The 21008-nt window shown below is 46.2% G+C and overlaps 1 protein-coding gene across 6 annotated transcripts in view; it reads left to right on the forward strand.

Annotated features, from left to right (window-relative positions):
- The first annotated feature begins 2341 nt into the window (after positions 1 to 2341).
- CDH4 (cadherin 4) overlaps positions 2342 to 21008 on the forward strand; it is an 831041-nt gene continuing 812374 nt past the window's right edge. For all 6 annotated transcript variants that reach the window (XM_028735371.2, XM_077929337.1, XM_077929338.1 and 3 more), the window contains exons 1-2: positions 2342 to 2690; positions 6320 to 6431. In XM_028735371.2, coding sequence (XP_028591204.2) covers positions 2631 to 2690; positions 6320 to 6431 — 172 coding nt within the window. In that variant the 5' untranslated portion in view covers positions 2342 to 2630. The remainder of the gene's footprint in view (positions 2691 to 6319; positions 6432 to 21008) is intronic.

Below are 21008 nucleotides of genomic sequence, written 5' to 3' on the forward strand. Positions count from 1 at the left end.
AGATGCAACAAGCCATACCTGGGAAAGAAATAGTGCTGTTTTTTAATTATTTGAATTGGTGTGTTTTTCCTCATATGTTTTGTGCCATTGGATTTTTGTCCATCATAACTGTTGCATGAGGATCTACAGGGCCTGAGCCAAGAGGCTTGTGGGTAGGATAACCAGATGCCAAAGAGGGCAGGGCTTTGGCGCCTTTAGGGATACAGTACAAGAAGGGATTCCAAAGGTGCAACATACATGACTTTGACTAACCGAGAAGGAATTTCAGCAGTTGTAGCTTAAAGGGTAAACCATTAGGTCCAGTCGCGGATGACTCTGGGGTTGCGGCGCTCATCTCGCTTTACTGGCTGAGGGAGATGCCATACAGCTTCCGGGTCATGTGGCCAGCATGACTAAGCCACTTCTGGCGAACCAGAGCAGTGCACGGAAACGCCGTTTACCTTCCCGCCGGAGGTCCTTTGACGTGCTTTCGAACTGCTAGGTTGGCAGGAGCTGGGACTGAGCAACAGGAGCTCACCCCATCATGGGGATTCGAACCGCCGACCTTCTGATTGGCAAGTCCTAGGCTCTGTGGTTTAACCCACAGCGCCACCCGCGTCCCTAGTTGTAGCTTGTATGACTGTTAATAGTTGTGTAGAAGAAGAAATGTCAGCAGCTGTGGCTTGTCATATAAGCTTCACCTGCTGAAAACAATACCCCTCTGCCAAACAACTATTAAAGGTACAGGAGTCCCCCTTTCCATCTGGCTACCCTGGGTTGGGGGGGTACGGGGTGGGCAGGGAAGCTAGATTTGCTGTATTGAAGTCTAAAACAGGCCTCCTCAACCTTGACCCTCTGGATGTTTTGAAACTACAGTTCCCATCATCCCTGACCACTGGTCCTGCTAGCTAGGGATCATGGGAGTTGTAGGTCAAAAACATCTGGAGGGCCAAGGTTGAGGAAGCCTGGTTTAAAGGCAAAGGAAAGTCCAAACAAAACATATACTTAAATCTATTACTCTACTAGGTTGACCATGACTAAGCCTGAAGACCTTACCCCACATATTCAAGTCTCCAGTGAATTCAGTAGAACTTGCTTCTAAGTAGGCATGGCTAGGTTTGCAGCCTTAAGCAGGATTCAATACCAGGCAAGACACTTTTCTTTTCATTCTTATAAGAGGTAAAAAGAAGAAGAACTTGATGGGATATTACCTCTCAGTAAACTTGTTTTGGGTTGGAGTACAATCCTATCATCATTATAGTCATTAAAATATCTAACCTAGTTTATTTTATTTTATTTAGAAGAATATTTTAAAAACCACAACTCAAAAAAATTGAGTTATTGTTGTGTACAATAAAATCATTAAAACCTACTAACTTTAAGATGATAAAAACATTTATTTTGCTTTTCTAGGGGCCCTGGAGAGAGAGTTCAGTTTGGATGCAAAACTTACTTGGGAGTAAATTCCACCAAACTCAGAGAGAGGCTCACTTCTGAGTAAACATGCATAATACATCCAGTCTATTAAATTTTCATGCAGCCTGATCTTATCCATGTTTACTTCAGTGGGCTCCTTTTCAAGCAAGTGTGCAAAGCGTTGTATTTTTATTTTATTTTAAAAAGGAAACCAAACCAAAGCACAGATGTGCAATCACAATGGTCATTGGTTTGAAGGGGCACCACTTCCAAGCAGGTGTGCATAGCATTGCAGCTCACATGTCTACTCAGAAGCAAGTGCCATTGAATTCAACGGGCACCACTCGCGCGCACAGGATCGCAGCAGCCTCAAGGTCCCGTTTGCGCACCTCCCTAGAGGAGACAAATGCAGGCCGAGCTATCGCTGGGTAAAGCAACCCAGTACTGCTTAACGGGCTCCGGGCTCGATTAATGCAGCGCACGCTTACTTCGGAGCAAGCCCTGCCTGAACTCTGCGGGCCCTACTGCCGAGTAAACCTCTTGCAGCCGCGGGGCCCGATCGTCGGCAAAAACACAACCGTGCAAGAGAACCTCGAGGAAGCGCGCCTTCGAATGATGCCCCTTGCAACCCCGCAGGCGCTTCCTCGGGAGTAAGACCCGCGGAACTTCCTTCTGCCTGCGCCAGCGGGAGAGTTGGAGCTGGGGCAAGTCCTTACTAGGTGGATCCTGGGAATCAGCACCCAACCTCTGCTGACTCCCGAGTAAGCCCGTCCCGGAGAGCGCAGGATTCCCTCCCGAGCCTTTTTTTGTGTGTGCGCGCTGGGCTGCCCAGCCGGCAAGCGCGCGCGCTCCCCTTCTGGCTGCTGCTGCTGCAGCCGCGGCTGCTCCTTTAAGGGCGCCCGCCTGCCCCTCCGCGCCGTATGGGCCGGGCTTGGAGGCGGGGACTCGCTCGAGCAGCACCGAGAGCGCTTCACCTGCAGTTCAGAGCGGCGGCGAGGAATTGAGCGCGGCAAGGCAGGCGGAGGAAGAGGAGAAGAAGCAGCGGCGACGGCGGCGGCTGCGAAGAGTTGGCGGCTCGGAGGCGCCGCGGGATAACCAGGCAGCGCCGGGCGGAGCAGGCAGGGCGCGCGCTGGGGGTTGCCCTGCCCGGGCTGAGCGCGGTGGAAGCGGCGGCAGGAGGCGGCAGCAGCTAGCCGGGCAGGCGGGCGGGCGAGCCCGGCTCGGGATCCGCGGAGATGCCCCTGGGCTCGAGGATGCTACTTCTCTTGTTCTTTTGCTGCGGGGGCTCGGCCCGGGTAAGTTGCAGCAGCAGCTCCCGCCTGGAGAGGGATGGGGCGCTGCCGGAGGGAGACGACGACGAGGAGGAGGGATGGGGGGTGGGAAGGGGACCGTGCTGGGTTCCGGGGCTTGGAAGCTCGCCTGGAAGGAGCCACGAGAGTACCGCTTTCCTTGCAATTCCTCTCTCTTTCCGCACATCATTAACTGCACGCTTGGAGATGGCTGGGTTATAGCTCTGCTTATGTATGTGTGTGTGTTGGGGAAAGGGGTTCCCCTTTATTTCTGCATGCGGCTTGAGCGCCCCCCCCTCTCCAGATGCCTTGTGCAATAGAGGTTTCTCGTGAATGTGTGTGTGTAGCGGGGGGGGGGCAGAGGAAGAGCTCCTGCAAAAGCTCCACCGTACAGCACTTACACACACACACACACACACACACACACACACACACACACCACCGCCCCGCCGGCTAAGCGCTCTCCCTTTTCCTTTTTTTTTGTTTTTTTTGCAGAGTATGTGCAACAATGTTAGCCTGTGTGTGTCTCCCCGCTGAGCCCCCCCTCCCCTCCACTTTCTCCCCTCTATCAATTCATAGACAACTGGCAGACGAAAATCCAGAGGAGGAGGAAGGATTGAGCAAAGTAGGGGGGCGGCGGCGGTAGTGCTAGGGAAAGCTGGATGGTCGTTTTGCTAAATGCAAAGCGACTTAACGGGCGGAAATGTGTCTCTTTGCCGTAGCCGGGGATAGAGACCTGGGCTGGTAGACAACCGCGCGGATAGAGCATCCCAAGTTGTTTTTAGCTGGCGATGAGATCCAAACGGGGGGGGGGGGGGAGAAAGAAAGCCAGCACCGCTGGAAGGAGCATATAATTATATCTGCATATTAGAGATCGGTTATTATTTTTTAAAAAGCTTTGCTTTGTTAGGGTCCTCCCAGAACTTCAGAATGCATCTTGCCCTCGTGTGCTTAACCCACGTGGCGTGGCTGAAGTCTTGGGTGTTGCGGTTTATCAACAGACGCTGTAGAGAGAACTGGAGCACTCGGAGGACCCAGGCAAATCGAGACCGGCTTAAGGGTGGTTGTGTGGATGTGGGACTCTTGAGCCTCACCTCTGCTATTAAAAATGCTTTTTAATAGCATTTTTTTAAGAGCAGAAATTGTGCATCTTTCAACCCGACACACCCATGGCTGAGGCTAATACAGATCTGTAGTCCTGCTACGCACCTGATAAAACTACTCATAACATAAAAATTGGGAAGTCCTCCCCTTTCCCCCAAAATAGGTATTCCCTAGAGAAACTTGCTTTAATAGCTTTTAGGGGAATAACAGACTTTTACTTGACTGCAAATGTGTATTAACGCAGCTCAGAATCTGGGTTGGCAGCTCTAACTTGCTTCCAATATCCTGGTGTGCTGTATGTATTTTAAGGGAATATTTACCATGCGGTCTGCCTTTTAAAACGAAAGGATAGGGATGTATAATGCTGAAATACTTTTTTTGTGGGAGGGATATTAGGTGCCATGCTCCCTTTCTGCTTTTTGATTATTCCTATATTTTGTCTCTTTCTAAATTTTAAGATGATTTCAGAAGGACACCCACGGCTGCCAAATCAGCCTGATTCTCAAAACCATTTTTGAGTTAAAATTGATCAGATTGCAATTTCTCTTCCTTTCCAGGCTGATATGGAAAGCCCTCTAGAGTCTTATTATCATTAAGCACATTTCCAGTACTGGAGATCTGACTGACAACGGACACGATCTGTTGGGAAGTTCTCCTGCATAAATCTGCCTACAGCAGTGTGCCATTCATTGCTTGGACAGGAGAGCTTCCTGGCAAATGGCACCCCAATAATGGCTCTTGTTTGGGACCTCCTTTCCCTAGACAAATTGAGGCACTTTATTTGTAAGCCTGGAGAGAGAGAGAGAGAGAGAGAGAGAGAGAGAGAGAACTTGATTGGGGGTGGGGAGAGAGAATAGTGTCCTAATTAAAAACCCATCAAGGGAAAGCCGCTTTGTAAGGCTTGGCTGTGTAACCCTACCACCGACTCTCTGCTGCAGTGGCCCCACTGCTAGGGCCATTGTAATAAGTGGGTGATTGGAAATCCAAAGCCTATTATCTACTGTCAGACTCTGAAATGCTTCTGAATTGCAGATCTTGCCAGGAGACTGCCGGAGTGCACAGCCGAGTCCCTCTCATGCACTTTCCAGAGACGGTAGCTGGCATTTCTCTCCCAAGCGTGATTTCTCGCCGATATTACATTGGCTTACTTTTTGCTTAGTAAGCTCCTCTGCAAGCCAGGAGACAGACTCTCTGTTCTCTTCGCCCCTTCTCTCCCTCTCTCATCCACATGCCGTGTCCACCGTTATTTAAAAAGCCACCTCAACTGAGCCTGCTTCTTTCTGCTACATATTAAGTCCTCAAAGTGCCTAATTTTTCCAGTGATCATGGGGTTGGCCTGGCTTGCTCCCCCCCCCCCTACTCTCTCTAGGGTTTAGGGCACTTGGTTTTGTCATCAGCATGTACCTTTAATCTGTTTGGGAGAGTCCTTAGAAAAATCTTGCCTGGGGTAGTAGAAAAACAGGGGTGACACCCCACCACCACCACCACCTTCCCAACCTCATTTGCTATATAGGAATTTGTTTGCAAATCACCAGCTAACAAGCCATTCAGCTTCTGTGCCTGCATGTTGGCTGGAGTCTGATTGAGCACATAGATCTGGAAAGCCAAGGCACAAGGAAAATTGATTCTCCCCTCCAAGGCTTGGGCTTGAAACTAGCCTTTTTCTACGACGATTCGCTCCAGTGTGCAGCTGGAAACAAATCTCTGTCCCTAAAGGGAGGAAGTTACATGGCATAAGCTATGGATGTAGCATGCAGGTTAGGGTGTCTAGGTGATGCTCCTAAATTGCCTCGCTGGGGGTGGTCAGGGACAGGCAGAGGGACTGTGCGTATTTCTGTTTCTCTGGGTTACCCTGTGAACCTTTCAGGATTTTGCTTTGCGTTCCAGCTAGGGATGCTTGCATGTGTACACTCTCTTCCTCCCTCTCCCTCCGCCTGCCTGCCAGGTGGTGATTGCTCAGCAGTTCTGCATTGATTTGTTAAGGGAGGTACAGGCTGGGTATATATGCAGACTTAACAGCATCCTGCTGTAGCTTTAACAGTAACTCTCCAGATCTCGATTGTCCAATGACTAGGGCCAAAGATGGTGATCAGATGGGTTTCTTAAACCTGGGGGGGGGGGGTGCTTCTGGCATGCGAGTCCTCAGGCTTGCCAGCCACGGCTTGATTTGTATTGATCTGAGATGTGAGGGTGCCTGTAATCCAACTGGGGAGATTTATTGCTGTGTGCATCACTCAAGCCTCCACCATTCCCAGCAACCTTGCTGAATAATATCCCCCCCCCCCCAAGTCATCTCTCCAGCATAAGGCTACTGCTATTTTCTGACTGGTGTTTCATTTTCCCCACCCGGCTTGAAACATGTTATCAGTGTAAGACTTGATGAACGCTGTTTCTGTTGCTCAGACTTGCCTGTTTGCAGACACTTGCGCACGGGCTGTGAAACCTCCCCCCCCCCCCCAACCCTGGAGATTCCGACTAGAAACAACAATACAATTCACAGTGTTCTGTTGCTCTTGTTTTGGACTCTGCAGGCGCCCAATGGGGATCTTACAGTCAGACCCACTTGCAAGCCAGGCTTCTCGGAAGATGATTACACAGCGCTGGTTTCCCAAAACATCATGGAAGGGCAGAAGTTACTCAAAGGTAGGAAGTATAAACTGGGAATGCAGTGGGATAGGTTAAGGAACACTTGTCCCAGTGGAGAGGAAACAGCTGACAGATGTGAAAAGCAGGGACCCCAGACTCAAATGTTTCATCAGCAAAATGAATGGTGAATTGTGGACTTGTGCATTGGTGAGACGAAGACCACATTCTTCTGTTGCATATTGTGTGGCTTGAGTGAAAGGATGTCAGAGTAGTGTGGCACACCAGCCCTTACTTCATGGATTTGGTTTGTTTTTTAACCTCTTCCTGCTGTTGGCAGAAGTATCTGTACCTGTGTCATATTTTTTTAAATATTGTGGGTGTGCACACCTCTGTACAGAGCATCCTTGCATTTGAGATGTGAAGATCCTTAAACCATCCTTTGCTTGCAATGCTTGATAAAGCAGACATTGTTGTTGGATTATGTGGTAAACAAGCCCACAGACATTCTGTTCTCAAATGTGGCATTCATGTTCATTACTGTCCCACTGACAACATGAAAACACAGCCAGTGAGAAAGTACCAATTAGCTTTACAGTAATTGCAGGATTATAACTGGTGTGTGTGTGTGTGTGTGTGTGTGTGACTAGAAACTCTTAAAACAGCTTCATAATCCGAAGGAAAATAGCTTATTTGTGAGCATTGTTCCTTTTCCTTTTTGTCCCCTTCCCCTGCCTCTGCCTTTTAAAGTTATTACAATAATTAAACTTTCCTATTTGTGTGGCACAGGAAATGTAGCCTTTAGTTGAGTCCTGTGAGAATCTTAAAAGCCAAACTGGAACACTTCTCTGTACTCCGCTTCCTAATTGCTAATAGGCGCTGTAGATGTCACGCTGCCGCTTCTGCAGTGCCAATCTGATATGGCAGGGAGATGTTGCTGAAGGAAGAGAAGTGAGTTTTGGAGTAAGCAAGAGATGGCAAACACTTTAGCAAAGGAGGCCAACGAAGCTCAATTTGCGATGGGCTGTTTTTGTTTCCTTGAGGGTCTGTTGTAATGAGACAGCAAAATGGCACACTGAAACCCAAGAACGTTGTCCTGAATGGTTTCTTTCTGCTTCCAAACCCTTTTATTTTCTGCAAAGATTTCATTCCTCCTGTCTTTCCTGTCCAGAAAGAGGAGAATGATTATGGTTGTACAGTGTTACATTCATTGCTTTGTGTGTGTGTGTGTGTGTGTGTGTGTGTGTGTGTGTGTCTTGCTCTAGAAACTGGCATGTAAGAGGACTGTCTGGTAAGTCATGAGTCATTTTTTAAAAATCCTATCTCAGAGGAGTAATTATATTCTGAGAAATATAAATAATATCGTGAGGAAACATCCTATGTGAACCTGAGAAAACAGCTCAAAATCTTAGGTATGTGCAATTTTATTTAAGGACCTGGCTAGGGACCCGGAAGTTTCTCCAGGCTAGGATTACTGAGATGCAGTATGCTAACAAGTGCAGCTATACATAGCAAAATACTTTCTGTTTTTTTTCCCCTACCATTTTAATTATTAAACGTAGCAGTTTATACTGAGTTGATTATTTTGGGGTATTTCCCCCTCCCCAAATATCCTGCCACCACTTAATTTTAACTATTACATTTATATCCCACACATAGCTGTCAACGTTTCCCTTTTTAAAAGGGAAATTCCCTTATTCCGAATAGGATTCCTCGCAAGAAAAGGGAAAAGTTGACAGCTGTGATCCCACATTTCCTCCAAGGGGTTTAAAGTGACACACATGGTTCCCTCTCTTCTCATTTTACAACCCCCCTATGAGGTTGGCTAGGCTTGGGAGATGGTGCGCTGCTGAAACCTTCTTGATCCATTGTTTCCTTGAGTAGCTAGTATCTTGCTGCTGCTGCTGCTGCTGCTGCACCCTCCCCAATTCTCTGTCTCCTGGCTACTCTTTTTCTCCTGCTTCCCGACTAGTCGGGTACCATTACTGGGATGGGATGATGTCACGATGATGCATAGCTACATAGCCAATCAAATCTGATGCCACTGAGGGCAAGCAAAGTTGGCTGGAGAGCAAGGGAGGACCACATGAGCGGACAACCATTTTTGCCACAAGCGTCCCCCCAGTCCACACAATTCCTGTGTGACTTGACACTGGCAGAAAGGGGCGAGTCAGTGTTTTGCCGGTTATGTGGACAATAAGCAGTCTAAAGTTCAGTACAGTGGTACCTCGCAAGACGAATGCCTCACAAGACGAAAAACTCGCAAGACGAAAGGGTTTTTGGTTTTTTGAGTTGCTTCGCAAGACGAATTTCCCTATGGGCTTGCTTCGCAAGACGAAAACGTCTTGCAAGTTTGTTTCCTTTTTCTTAAAACCGTTAATACAGTTGCGACTTGACTTCGAGGATCAACTCATAGCACGCAGTGTGGTAGCCTTTTTTGAGGTTTTTGAAGACTTTGGTGATTTTTGAAGCTTTTCCAAAACTTTTCTGAAACCGTGCTCCGCAAGACAAAAAAATCGCAAGACGAAAAAACTCGCGGAACGAATTAATTTCATCTTGCGAGGCACCACTGTATTTCCTCAAGTGTTGGGTTTATAACCCTACTGGGAGCTCAGAAAGGAATGGAGGAAGGCCATGGGCTGTGAAAGGCTTCATTTCCTCAGGCTGGAGGTGAAGTGGGAGAGGAATATGGGCCTTCCTCCAAGAATACAGCAGATGTTGGCTGCACAATGCATCTGCTGCTGACTCCTTTAGAAAGGTATATGAGTTCTGAACTTCTTTATTGCTTGACCATAATTTGCAGCTGAGTGTGCACCTTTGCCACTTCAGTCTTATAACCCTTTTATTACACCCTGGGCTTTCAATCCGTTTTGTGCCTTTGCCTTACGTTCAGAAGTCCATTTTAATTTGTCCCCCTCTCTGAACTTGGAATTAATGAACAAAGTTTGAGCTGTTTCGGATTTAACTGACTCGATCCAAGCACTCCGGAGGATGAATTAATGCTGGGTTTGTACGATCAGAGGCAGCAGCAGAAGGGAGCTTCTCAGTTGGCCTGGTGGCTATTCCAGTGTGGTGTAGTGGTTAAGAGCGGTAGACACGTAATCTGGGGAACCGGGTTCGCTTCCCTGCTCCTCCACATGCAGCTGCTGGGTGACCTTGGGCCAGTCACACTTCTCTGAAGTCTCTCAGCCTCACTCACCTCACGGAGTGTTTGTTGTGGGGGAAGAAGGGAAAGAAGATTGTTAGCCACTTTGAGACTCCTTCGGGTAGTGATAAAGCGGGATATCAAATCCAAACTCCTCTTCTTCTTCTCTTCTTCTTCTCTTCTTCTTCCAGTCGTCCACCACCTGCCTGCAGGTTGATCATTGACTGACTGACAACATGAAGGGTGTGTGGGGAGGGAATAACACATGAAGCTGTCCTATACTGACTTAGGCTATGGTTATTGCCATGTCTGCTTAGGTGTCCAATTGGATTCAGTGGGGCTTACTTCCAGGAGATAGCTCAGTTGGTAGAGCAGGAGACTTTTAATCTCAGGGTTAACAGTTTGAGCCCCACCTTGAGCAAAAGATTCCTGCATTGCAGGGAGTTACTAGATGACCCCCTTGTCCCTTCCATCTCCACAATTCTATAATTGTAAAGTGAGATGGGGACAGTAAGCTTAGATGATTAGCCTCTCTAGCTCAGGAATAGGGATTCCTTAGCTCACCAGAAGTTGGTGGATTCCATCCGCCCTTAGCCCCAGGCAGCATAGCCATTGATGAAGGGAGTTCTAAGTCAAATATCTAGATAGCCACAGGTTCTCCATCCCTGATCTAGCCCACTCTCAGGCCAGGGTCTTATTCTGCTCTCTTTAAATGGAGACTAGTCTGGATTTGGGTCTGTCTGTATGCAAAGCACCTGCTACTCCATTGAGCTAAATCTTCCAAATCGTAAAGTGTTCCTTGCTCAGTTCAGGTGAAGTGGGTCTTCTTTGCAGCAGGTAACCAGACAAGTGGCTTCGCACATACTTTGAGTTAACATTGTATCCATGATCCAATGGGGTCATTGTGGTTTGTATGCATTTGCTCCCAGGCTGCTGCTTCCCCTTGTTTTGCTATCTTTCTCTGACTGACAGTGTTTTTCCTAATGTTTATCTTGCCTCTTCATCTTTGCAGACAATGTAATTGGCCTGTTCTTTTGGAAGGGGATTTATGACAATTGGGTGTTTGATGCATTGTGTTGTGTTGTTGCTGGCTGGACAATAGAGATGGAACAGAAGGTCTGGGGAAGGCAGTTCAAAGGCAGTGCCAGCTGAGGCTGCAGAGAAGCTGCCATGTAATTATAACATCAGCTGATTGTGATCTTTAAATAAATAGAAAATTATATCACAATAAGCCATTTAAGCACTTCCTGTGAATGAGCAATTTCCACCAATGATTGTTTCTCCTGATCATGTTGAAACTCCCTTGAGTTGATGCTGGGAGTAGATTATGAGTCTTCAGAGGGTCTGTTTCCAGAGCAGCAACCATGCTAGTCTGCTGCGACAAAATCGACCCTCTTGTGGTATCCTAAACTTTCATGAACTTACTTCATCAGATGCTGAGGATCTTGTGCATGTCTCTATGGTATTATTGGGCAGGGCTTTTACTTTCATGGGCATTTCCCACTCTGAGTTTTTGCCCCAGGATGTTTTAATGGAATATGTTAAATGTATTCAAATTTCATTCAGCCAATGAAAAGTTCCAGTGATTTCTGTCTGAATTCATATCAAGAGAAGTGGTTTCTGGGGAGATGTATTTTTAAAGGGGATTTTTTATTTTTTATTTTGGCAGAGGGCAAGCTAGCTATTTATTACAAAAAAAATCTTCTTGCTGCCATCCCAAGGAAGAAACCAAAAATCATAGAAATACTTGAAACAACCAACCAAGCAAGCAGAAAAAACCAACTAGCATCTTTTTTTGAAAAGCAAGCAAACATTGGAAAACATGCTTTAACTTTGTGCCTAAGCAAAAGCAAGCAGAGAGGGTCTTTGTGGGTCTCTTTCAGGATGTTTTTCAAACACTGTTGTGCCACTTAACTGCTCCAGCTCTCTTGTAGCCTGATTGCAGAGAAGGCGTTTTATGACACTAGGAGCAAGCAGTTGCCAATTGTCCTTAAGACAGCATGGTTTTGTTAGAGAATCTTCCTCGGTTTCAAAGGCAAAGTGGTCCAGTGGCCCAATCAGGACACAGATGTATCATGCCCCATGCCTCTTGAATTCAACAACAGGATGACGCATCCTATGGACATGCCACACCTCGTGGTCTTGACTGAGTTTCTTCCTTTTGGATATTTTCTAGCATTTCAGAGCTAATATAGAGCTTACACACGAGCCTTGATAAATGGTGAATAAGCAGATGACTATCACTTTGGATAGCAAGCTGAGGTTGTGCAGGTCACCAGGTTTGCATCCAGAGTGGAGCCATTGAGATACCAGCAGAAAGTACTGTCCCGCTTGCAGGAACCCTGCGGTTTGCAGAAGCACCTAATACCTTCAAAAGCAGAAGCCAACCAGAAAAAAATACCCCCACACAACTTTTTGGGGGAGATGGTTATGCAGCAGAGAACTGGAAGTCCTCTTATATTGAATAGGATATATAATGATATATCTACAATTTGATGATTCTAAGTGGCGTCACTTATATTGAATAGGAAGAATCGCAAGATCTGCAGCATAAATGTCGTACTGCACATGCAAGGGGGGAGGGAAACGAACCAGAGCAAGATGAGCAATATATCTGAGCATGATATGATAAATGGTGCAATAATGAGAATGGACACAATCCAGTGGGAAGATACCCAGGCAAGTCCCATTAAAATTAGCTTGAGCTGTGAAAGAGCCAGCTCTTCTACAGAGGATGGCCAAGAAAAAGAAAAGAACAACTTGCCAATAAGCTAACATAAGACTAGATAGCAGAAGGAAATTTCTCAAGAGTCCAGAGTTTCTTGGTGCACGTAGACATCCAAAGCAGTTTGATAATATGGGCTGTCCTTGTTCTCCATAGTATGAATTCTCTCACTTCGTGAAAATCCTGTTGGTCATATTTGAAGCTTTCAGCTACAAACGCAGTGCTTGGATCTGATGCATTTGAGATCCATGGTTCTTTTGGCCTTTCCTTCAGAACGACTCTGTTGCTGGCTGAAGCTTAAAGTGATGTCGAAATGTCGCTGCAGCAGCCAGTAACAAGCTCCACTGAAGAGTGGTTACTATGCCCTTGCCAGGTAGTCCCATTCATTTCAGAAGGTCTTGACCTTGGAGAACTCTGACTGGACTATCCTCATTGTTTGCTTATGGAACATATTCTGCTAGCGGGAATCGAGTAGCAATTTTATCAATGGAACTCCTTGTGATCTATCTTTAAAAAGTAATTGTTTTGTTTGCCAATAGACGAGAAATCTGTTTTGCACCTTTTGGAATTCGTATGCTGAAATACATGTTGCTGTTTATCATTGTGAAACAAATATCTCTAATTTGTATAACAACTGGGATAAATCTGTTACTTTAAAAATACTCTCCCCCCACATACACATTCTCTTCCTTGCTTATGAATTGAGTTAATTATCCAAGGATACATTTCATTTTATTTCCTGACACTTCGTATAAATGCATTTCTTTTTATTTCCATCTGTGTGACATTCCCTCTGTTTTTCCTATGAGGCTGGGAGGTGACGATCAGAAAGTTTTGCTTGCATTTCAACTAAACTATGGTCTGTACCTGGTTAGACCTTTCCATGGTTTTGTGAAGTAAGCCAGCATCAGCAACCATGGTTTGCCTTGTTTCTTTTAAACATAAGTCCAACCGGAGCTTTTTCTGGGTTTCTAGTATCAGAAGACTACCGTATTTTTCGCTCTATAAGACGCACCAGACCACAAGACACACCTAGTTTTTGGAGGAGGAAAACAAGAAAAAAAATATTCTGAATCTCAGAAGCCAGAACAGCAAGAGGGATCGATGTGCAGTGAAAGCACCAATTCCTCTTGCTGTTCTGGCTTCTGGGATAGCTGTGCAGCCTGCATTCGCTCCATAAGACGCACACACATTTCCCCTGACTTTTTAGGAGGGAAAAAGTGAGTCTTATACAGCAAAAAATACTGTAGTCACTCATGGAAACAGGATGACCACTGTGATTCAATATGGCAGTGCTTCTGTTCTTAGGCTAAAAAGCTCCAGGTCTCCAAACAGGTTTTGTATATGTGTTTATCAATTGGTACTTCTGCATGCTTGTTGCTCAATATCCTTTTTGTGTACATGACTCAAAGGGTCTAGATAGACTTTTCAAGTAGTATGGTTATTTGTTGTCCCTGACTTGGAATTTCGTGCAAAGCTCACATATTTGAAATGTCCCCACTCCTCTGGTGGTACAGTGAACTGCAAGTTTACTACCAGAAATGTGACCACAAATATTTTTTGTGTGGGGAAGGGAACAGAGCTCAGTGTCAGTGCGTTGGCCTTGCATGGAGTAGGTTCAAGGTTCAACAGCGGTCATCTCCAGTTTAGGAGGACCAGCTATCAGGTGATATAACCTGAGATTCTGGAATGCTGCTGGCAGTCAGAGTGCTTAGAAGACAGTTTCTTATATTCCTATGCAGGCATGGCACTGAGTCCACAAAAGAACTACATGGGTACCAGTGTTTTAAGGGTAAATTTGAAGTTATCCCTTGAGATCAAAATTAGGACATATGCCTCAGCTGCTGGTAGTTGCTACGGGAATAAGTGGCCTTTTTGGTTGCTTTTTCATCCTCCTCCTGAGAGCATAAGCGATGCTGGATGAGGCCAAAGGCTCATCTACACCAGTGCTTTGTTCTCACAGTGGCCAACCAGATGTCCCTGGGAAGGCTGCAAACAGGCTATTGAGCACACTAGCATTCCTCCCACCTGTGATTCCTAACAACTGGTATTTAGAGGCATACTGCTTCCCAGTAGGTGGCTGTCAATACCTCCCAGCTCCCTGCCCGCACCACTTAGTGGAACTCTCTGCAGAAATTGTGCTGACTTCATAGATAAGGAGGGGCAGGGATGGAGGACATTGCTGTGTGATGAGCAGGTTCTTTGCCTGAAGGGGTTAGAAAACATAACACTGGGATGCCAGTCTCTGAGGGGAGTGTAATGGCTGCATGACCTCTGATATTTATCTTGGGCTCAAAAGATTGGGATAACTCAATGGAAGGTAGCTCTGTTGGATCCTGGGTGGCTAACCTTTTAGCCCCCCGTCTGTTGTTGGACTCGAGCTCCCATGACCCCCAGCCAAGCTGCAATCCAGCAACATATGGAGGGACACATGTTAGCTACTCTTGCTTTAGAACCCCAAGGAAAGATGTAGAATGAAGAAATACAATTGCAGTAGGTACTCATCTCGTTGGCACCATCAGCGCAGCAAGGAGGAAGTTGTGTTCTGACGTGCTGAGCTGTTTAGACAATGAGAGGAATACTTCTCTTTGGCCCAATAAAAACACACAAACTGAACTGGTGTGCGTATTTAAGAACATGAGAATAATTGGTGTTCAAAATGAGCCAGGCCCATTTTGCTACTGGTCCAATTGCGACTACATGGAGATTTCTGGGCACCAGATTGGTGACCCCAGGTTAAAAACTTCTGATTTACTCCATGGTTAATTCCATTTCCAATTCTACTGTGTTTTTCTCCTCCTTGCATACTGGGACAAGTGAATTGTTGTAAGAGCAAGCTACAGTTGCGCAATGTAGTTGAGATCACAGAACCATAGAATTGGAGCGTTGGAAGGAATCCCGAGGGACATTTAGTCCAACCCCCTGGTGAATAGACATTCTGTTGTGGCAACCACAACCTAGATTCAAGGTGCCATTTGGCGCCTAGCTTGCATATCTTGAGTTTCTAACAATGCAGTAGCCCAACATCCTGTTCTCATGGTATCCAGGAAGCAGGACTTGAGCACAAGAGCATCCTGCCCTCCTGCGTTTTCCAGGAATTGGTGTTCAGAGGCATACTGCAACAGACACCAAAGGTAGAACAATATCCATCAGGCTTAGCAGCCATTGATAAAAAGGTAAAGGTAAAGGTACCCCTGCCCGTACGGGCCAGTCTTGCCAGACTCTAGGGTTGTGCGCTCATCTCACTCTATAGGCCGGGAGCCAGCGCTGTCCGCAGACACTTCCGGGTCACGTGGCCAGCGTGACATCGCTGCTCTGGCAAGCCAGCGCAGCACTCGGAACACCGTTTACCTTCCCGCTAGAAAGCGGTCCCTATTTATCTACTTGCACCCGAAGGTGCTTTCGAACTGCTAGGTTGGCAGGCGCTGGGACCGAACGACAGGAGCGCACCCCGCCGCAGGGATTCAAACCGCCGACCTTTCGATCGGCAAGTCCTAGGTGCTGAGGCTTTAACCCACAGCGCCACCTGCGTCCCTGTAGCAGCCATTGATAACCCCACCCCAAATGAAGTTGTCCAATTCTCTTCTAAAACCCATCCAAATTGTAAGAATTGTATACAACTGAAGGGGAAAGACAGTTTGGATTTCGGGTGAGAGGTTGCTTAAGGGGAGATATTGTGGGAATGTTAAGAAAGGTAGGAGAGGATATATGTTATTTTCCCTCCTCACTCATGCTTGTGAGTAAACAGCAGAGCACGTTCCCTTTGCAACTTATTGGAAGCAAGCTGATGATTCGTTAGAATCCTTTAATTAAGCAATCCAGTCTGACTTGTCCAGTCTGGATTGTTCCTGGTAAGTTTCCCCTTTATTTCCCTCTTAAAATAATAACACAACACAGCCTTATTCAAAAGTAAGAATAAAGTTTTACTCACATTCAGTTCACAGCAGTAATCCAAAGGCAGGCTTTATCTTGTGGTAACTACAGTGAAGTCTGGGCTACATCTCAGACTTGTGCTTGTCAGCTCCATCCTATGTGAAGGTTGAGCCATGCACTGTTTAAGAGCCAGGAGAGCAAGAGTCCAAGAATAAGAGAACAGGAGTCGAAGAGAAAGATGGTTGTGTGGCCAGCCCTTTTATCTGGTCAGCTAGGGTCACACCCACCTACCTGGTCACACACAGGAGGAGGAGGACGCTCCAGAGAAGGTATGACAGGAAGTCCTCCCTGTCTGGAGCCACATTCCTCTGTGTGTCCATTCTAGGCAACAGGAAAAGGTTGTACTTGACTGCTCTAGTAATAATATATCCCACAGATATCACAGGGTGAGAGGCTGTGAGAAGAGGGGTGAGCCCAGGTGAGATCTGGGAGGACACATCTTCCTACATAGGGGATGGAAGTTAAGCTGTGAGGGAGGATCTTGTAGTTTCTTTTTCTGGTTCTTTCTTCTCGTTATTTCCTGCCGATTAGCTTGTTTCTTTTATTGTATTGTGAAAACTTCATTATTATTATTTTAAGGCATCCAAATCGGTGGCCGTCACTGTAGGAACAATTTCCTTAGTTTCAAAGATGTGCTGCGTTTAAATGGTTTGCCATTGTCTTGACAATTGCTTGTGCCTCCTTCTAGAACGGAGATCTAAATCACATGCTTGGAACTTCTGATAATAAAGCAGATGTGACTCATTGTTGAGGTTCTCTTGTTTGGTGTGTGTGTGTGTGTGTGTGTGTGTGTGTGTGTGTGTTGGAACTGAATCAGCATTCCAGTGCTCAGCTGTGTGTCATTCTTCAGGTCCCTGGACTGGCATGACTCCTCCTTCCATTGCATCTAGATTAGAAGGGGGGGGGGGAGCCCAGGCTTCCTGGTTGGAATTCAGTTAAACAGATAATGACTACTTTGTAATTGAGTTATTCCAATGGAAATGGCTTAGCCTTAATTTGACAACAAAAGCTTTCACAGAGTCATTGTTTTATTATAAGTACGCCATAAGCTATTAACTACTACTTTGTGGTTCATCTTCTTTGCCTGACTCAGCTCTCTTAACATCCTCCAAAACATTGGGAATCCAGCAGGCACCCATTTGTTACACAGTAATTAACTTGTTTATGATGAATGGATGGAGGAAATGCCATGGCATTTTGCTTTATGTCTCACTGAAATAAAATAAAAAAAACCAGTGTTTGCATTCTCCCCAAATTCCATGCTAATTAGGCTTCAAATAGTTTTCCCCAATAGGGTAGCAAATCCAGCAGGTTGCAAACCACGGCACAGGCCACGTCTTAATGTGGACATACTTAGCTGAAACTGATTTGCAGAACTATTGGCGTTCTGTGTTGCTATTTTTTGCCTTGTGTTTCTTTTATTATTGCTCCGTTATTTGTTCGTTCCCTCGATATACCACGTCTTCTTCCTTTTTTTGTTGTTTAGCAGGATAATAAACTTATGCTCATGATCACTGGTGCATGGAAATGTATGAAATAAGATGGTTATAGCTGTTTTCTTTAGGCTAACATTGAACAGACGTGTATGTGAGTGAGTGTGTGTGTGGGAGAAATTCTGCATTGTAGCAGAGGACAATTACTTCGCTGGTATCTCTTTCTCTGCTTTGTTTAATTATTAATGTTAACTTAAACTGGTGAGAACAGCCTGCCGCAGGCTAGGGAGGGTGCTGGCTGGGGAGCGAAGAGAAAGGGAAAATGCGGTCGATGAAAGGTTGGGCGAAAGCGCCTGGTAATATTGGTGATGCAAGAGAAACGTGGAGGTCAGGGACTTGGAATGGTCATACACTGACTTTACAGTGGGGATTGAAATTTGGCAAAGGGGAGAGGGGATTTGTGGCTCTTCCTGGTTTAAGTGGTAAAAAAAGAAGTTTTTTTAAAAAAAATAAATAAAGTAAGAATTAATTTCAGGCTGACTCCTGTATTTAGACCGAAGCACGGTGCCTAGCGATGCTTGCTCGTCTTTTCGGTTTGGGTTGGTACCCAGATCACATCGCTGTAATTCCTGAACACCTGCCTTCCGTGCATTAAATAACATGATTAGCAGCTGTCACTTGTGGTTCTCTCAAGAGCTCCGAGAAGGGAGGTTGAGCAATTGAGAGTGGAAGGTGGTATTTAATTATGCTGTCTCATTGTGTTTGCCAGCACCTGTTTTATGCTATTAACTGTTTAAAAACCTTGGTGGCTCTGTTCTCTCCATTTCCCCCAGGCAGCTTTAAGAAAGTCACTTTGACTAGTTTGCTCATTGGTTAGCATTTCTTAGCCAGAGAACAGGGATGAGGGATGTTTCTCAGCCTGAAGGCTACACTTACTCATGGAAAACCATCTGGGAACGATGTGTCCATAGCAGGTGGGTCTCCACATGGTGTTGGACTGAAATTCCCATCATCCCCAGCCAGTTTAGCCCATGAACAGGGAAAGGTGAGAGTTTCAGTCCTGCAACATCTGGCAACTCAAGGTTGAAGAATACCATTTTCATCCATTACAGAAGGCAGGTTCCTATGTTTGTCTTATCCCTGTTATATGGTTACCGCTTAGATGACTCTGAAGGCCATGCCTGGAGATGTTTTTATCTCTCCAGACCATGGGTAGGCAACCTAAGACCCAAGGGCTGGATACGGCCCAATCACCTTCTAAATCTGGCCCATGGAGGTCGGGGAATCAGCGTGTTTTTACATGAGTAGAATGTGTGCTTTTATTTAAAATTCATTTCTGGTTTATTTGTGGGGCATAGGAATTCATTCATTTTCTTCTTTAAAATATAGTCCGGCCCCCACAAGGTCTGAGGGACAGTGGACTGGCCCCCTGCTTGAAAGAGTTTGCTGACCCCTGCTCCAGACCATTCTAATCAGCATTCCAAATTTTCCAGGCACCAGGTGCATTTTTTACCTGGCTCTCGGCCGCTTGAGACCAAGTGAAGATGCCTGGGTGCTGGGATGGTGCCTGACAGCTCCACCATCTGGAGCTGCAGGCCTGGGAGTCCTTGGATCTTGATTGTGTTCACACACTAGCAACATACCCCACAGAATTCTAGCCATGATATTTTATCTGCACAATCAGAATGAATTTTGTAAACGAAAAGTCGTATGGAAAAATTCAACTTTTGAGCTGTCTGGCCCCCAAATGGAAACTCAGTATTCTGTTTTGGCATCTGTAACCTGGATTTAAGGAGCCATTTGGTGCCTAGTAAAAGGTAAAGGGACCCCTGACCATTAGGTCCAGTCGTGACCGATTCTGGAGTTGCGGCGCTCCTCTCGCTTTATTGGCCGAGGGAGCCGGCGTACAGCTTCCGGGTCATGTGGCCAGCATGACTAAGCCACTTCTGGCGAACCAGAACAGCGCACGGAAATGCCATTTACCTTCCCGCCGGAGCGGTGCCTATTTATCTACTTGCACTTTGACGTGCTTTTGAACTGCTAGGTTGGCAGGAGCAGGGACCAAGCAACCAGATCTCACCCCATAGCGGGGATTCGAACCGCCAACCTTCTGATTGGCAAGTCCTAGGCTCTGTGGTTTAACCCACAGCACCACCCACGTCCCATTTGGTGCCTAGCTTATATAGAGAGAGAGAGAGAGAAAGAGAGAGAGAGAGATTGTTTCTAAGACTGAACCTAATGTTCACCAAATAATGGTTTGTGTGTGTGTTTCAAAGCTCAGCCGCAGTTAAGTATTGTCCCTTCTGTGGTGCCCTTTTGTCAGGCCTGGAACCGGCTGACTCCTCCAGGCTGACTTAAACTCTCCTCTTGAAGATCTTTGGCCTTGAAGATTTAGCTTAATTAGCAATGCCAAGCCCCTGTTGGGGGAGGGGAAGGGAGAGGGGAAATGCAAATAAATTGCCCAGGCTTTGAAGTGTGAGATGTTAAATCTTGCCTTCTGATTGCAACACACTGCTGCTTTGGGTTCAGCTGCCATGCAAGCTATTTTCTGCATGCTGTAGCAATAACAGCTACCAGATCCTTTCCACACATTGTCTCAACTCATGAAGCTGTCTATGGTGCCTCCCCAGGGATGTTGCAAACCTCCTTTGTTTGGTTGCTTACCTGGAACCAGGTAAACAGGAGTCTTTAAAAGTACCTGGAAAGCCACACTATGGGGCTGGATGCTTGGTGCATATGCAACTGTGTCTTGTAGTCAAGTTGGTTATACAGTGGTACCTCGGGTTACGTACTTAATTCGTTCTGGAGGTCCATTCTTAACCTGAAACTGTTCTTAACCTGAAGCACCACTTTAGCTAATGGGGCCTCCCGCTGCCACTGCACGATTTCTGTTCTCATCCTGAAGCAAAGTTCTTAACCCGAGGTACTATTTCTGGGTTAGCGGACTCTGTAACCTGAAGCGTATGTAACCCGAGGTACCACTGTATTGGTATTCTGTCACCTCCACTGATGATGGTGCAGGATATAGGCTAACTTCTCAATACTTAAGACTTCCTGGACATTTTTCTGGTGCAGCTTGAGTTAATCATATGCTCTGTGTGTTTTGATATTCTTACCCCCCACTCCTGATGTGAGTTTGTAATGGCATCTACATGCTTTGAGTTATGCTGGAATTGAGCAAGGTTATCTCTGAAAGGAGGAAGGTGCATGCCAGGTTTGGCTTATGTGGGGGTTATGCAGTGTGGCAAGTTCTGGTGTTCTAGCAAAATTCCTGGGTTATGATCTAGTCAGTGGGACCTTCTTTCACTCCCGTGTAGTATGGTTTGGGTGTAGCTAGAGAGATCATGGAGGGCCATCTCCCAACCTATAATCACATTGTTTGCTAAGCGATTCCAAATGAG

This window comes from Podarcis muralis, chromosome 5 (genome assembly GCF_964188315.1).
Source record: "Podarcis muralis chromosome 5, rPodMur119.hap1.1, whole genome shotgun sequence".
Taxonomy (NCBI): Eukaryota; Metazoa; Chordata; class Lepidosauria; order Squamata; family Lacertidae; genus Podarcis; species Podarcis muralis.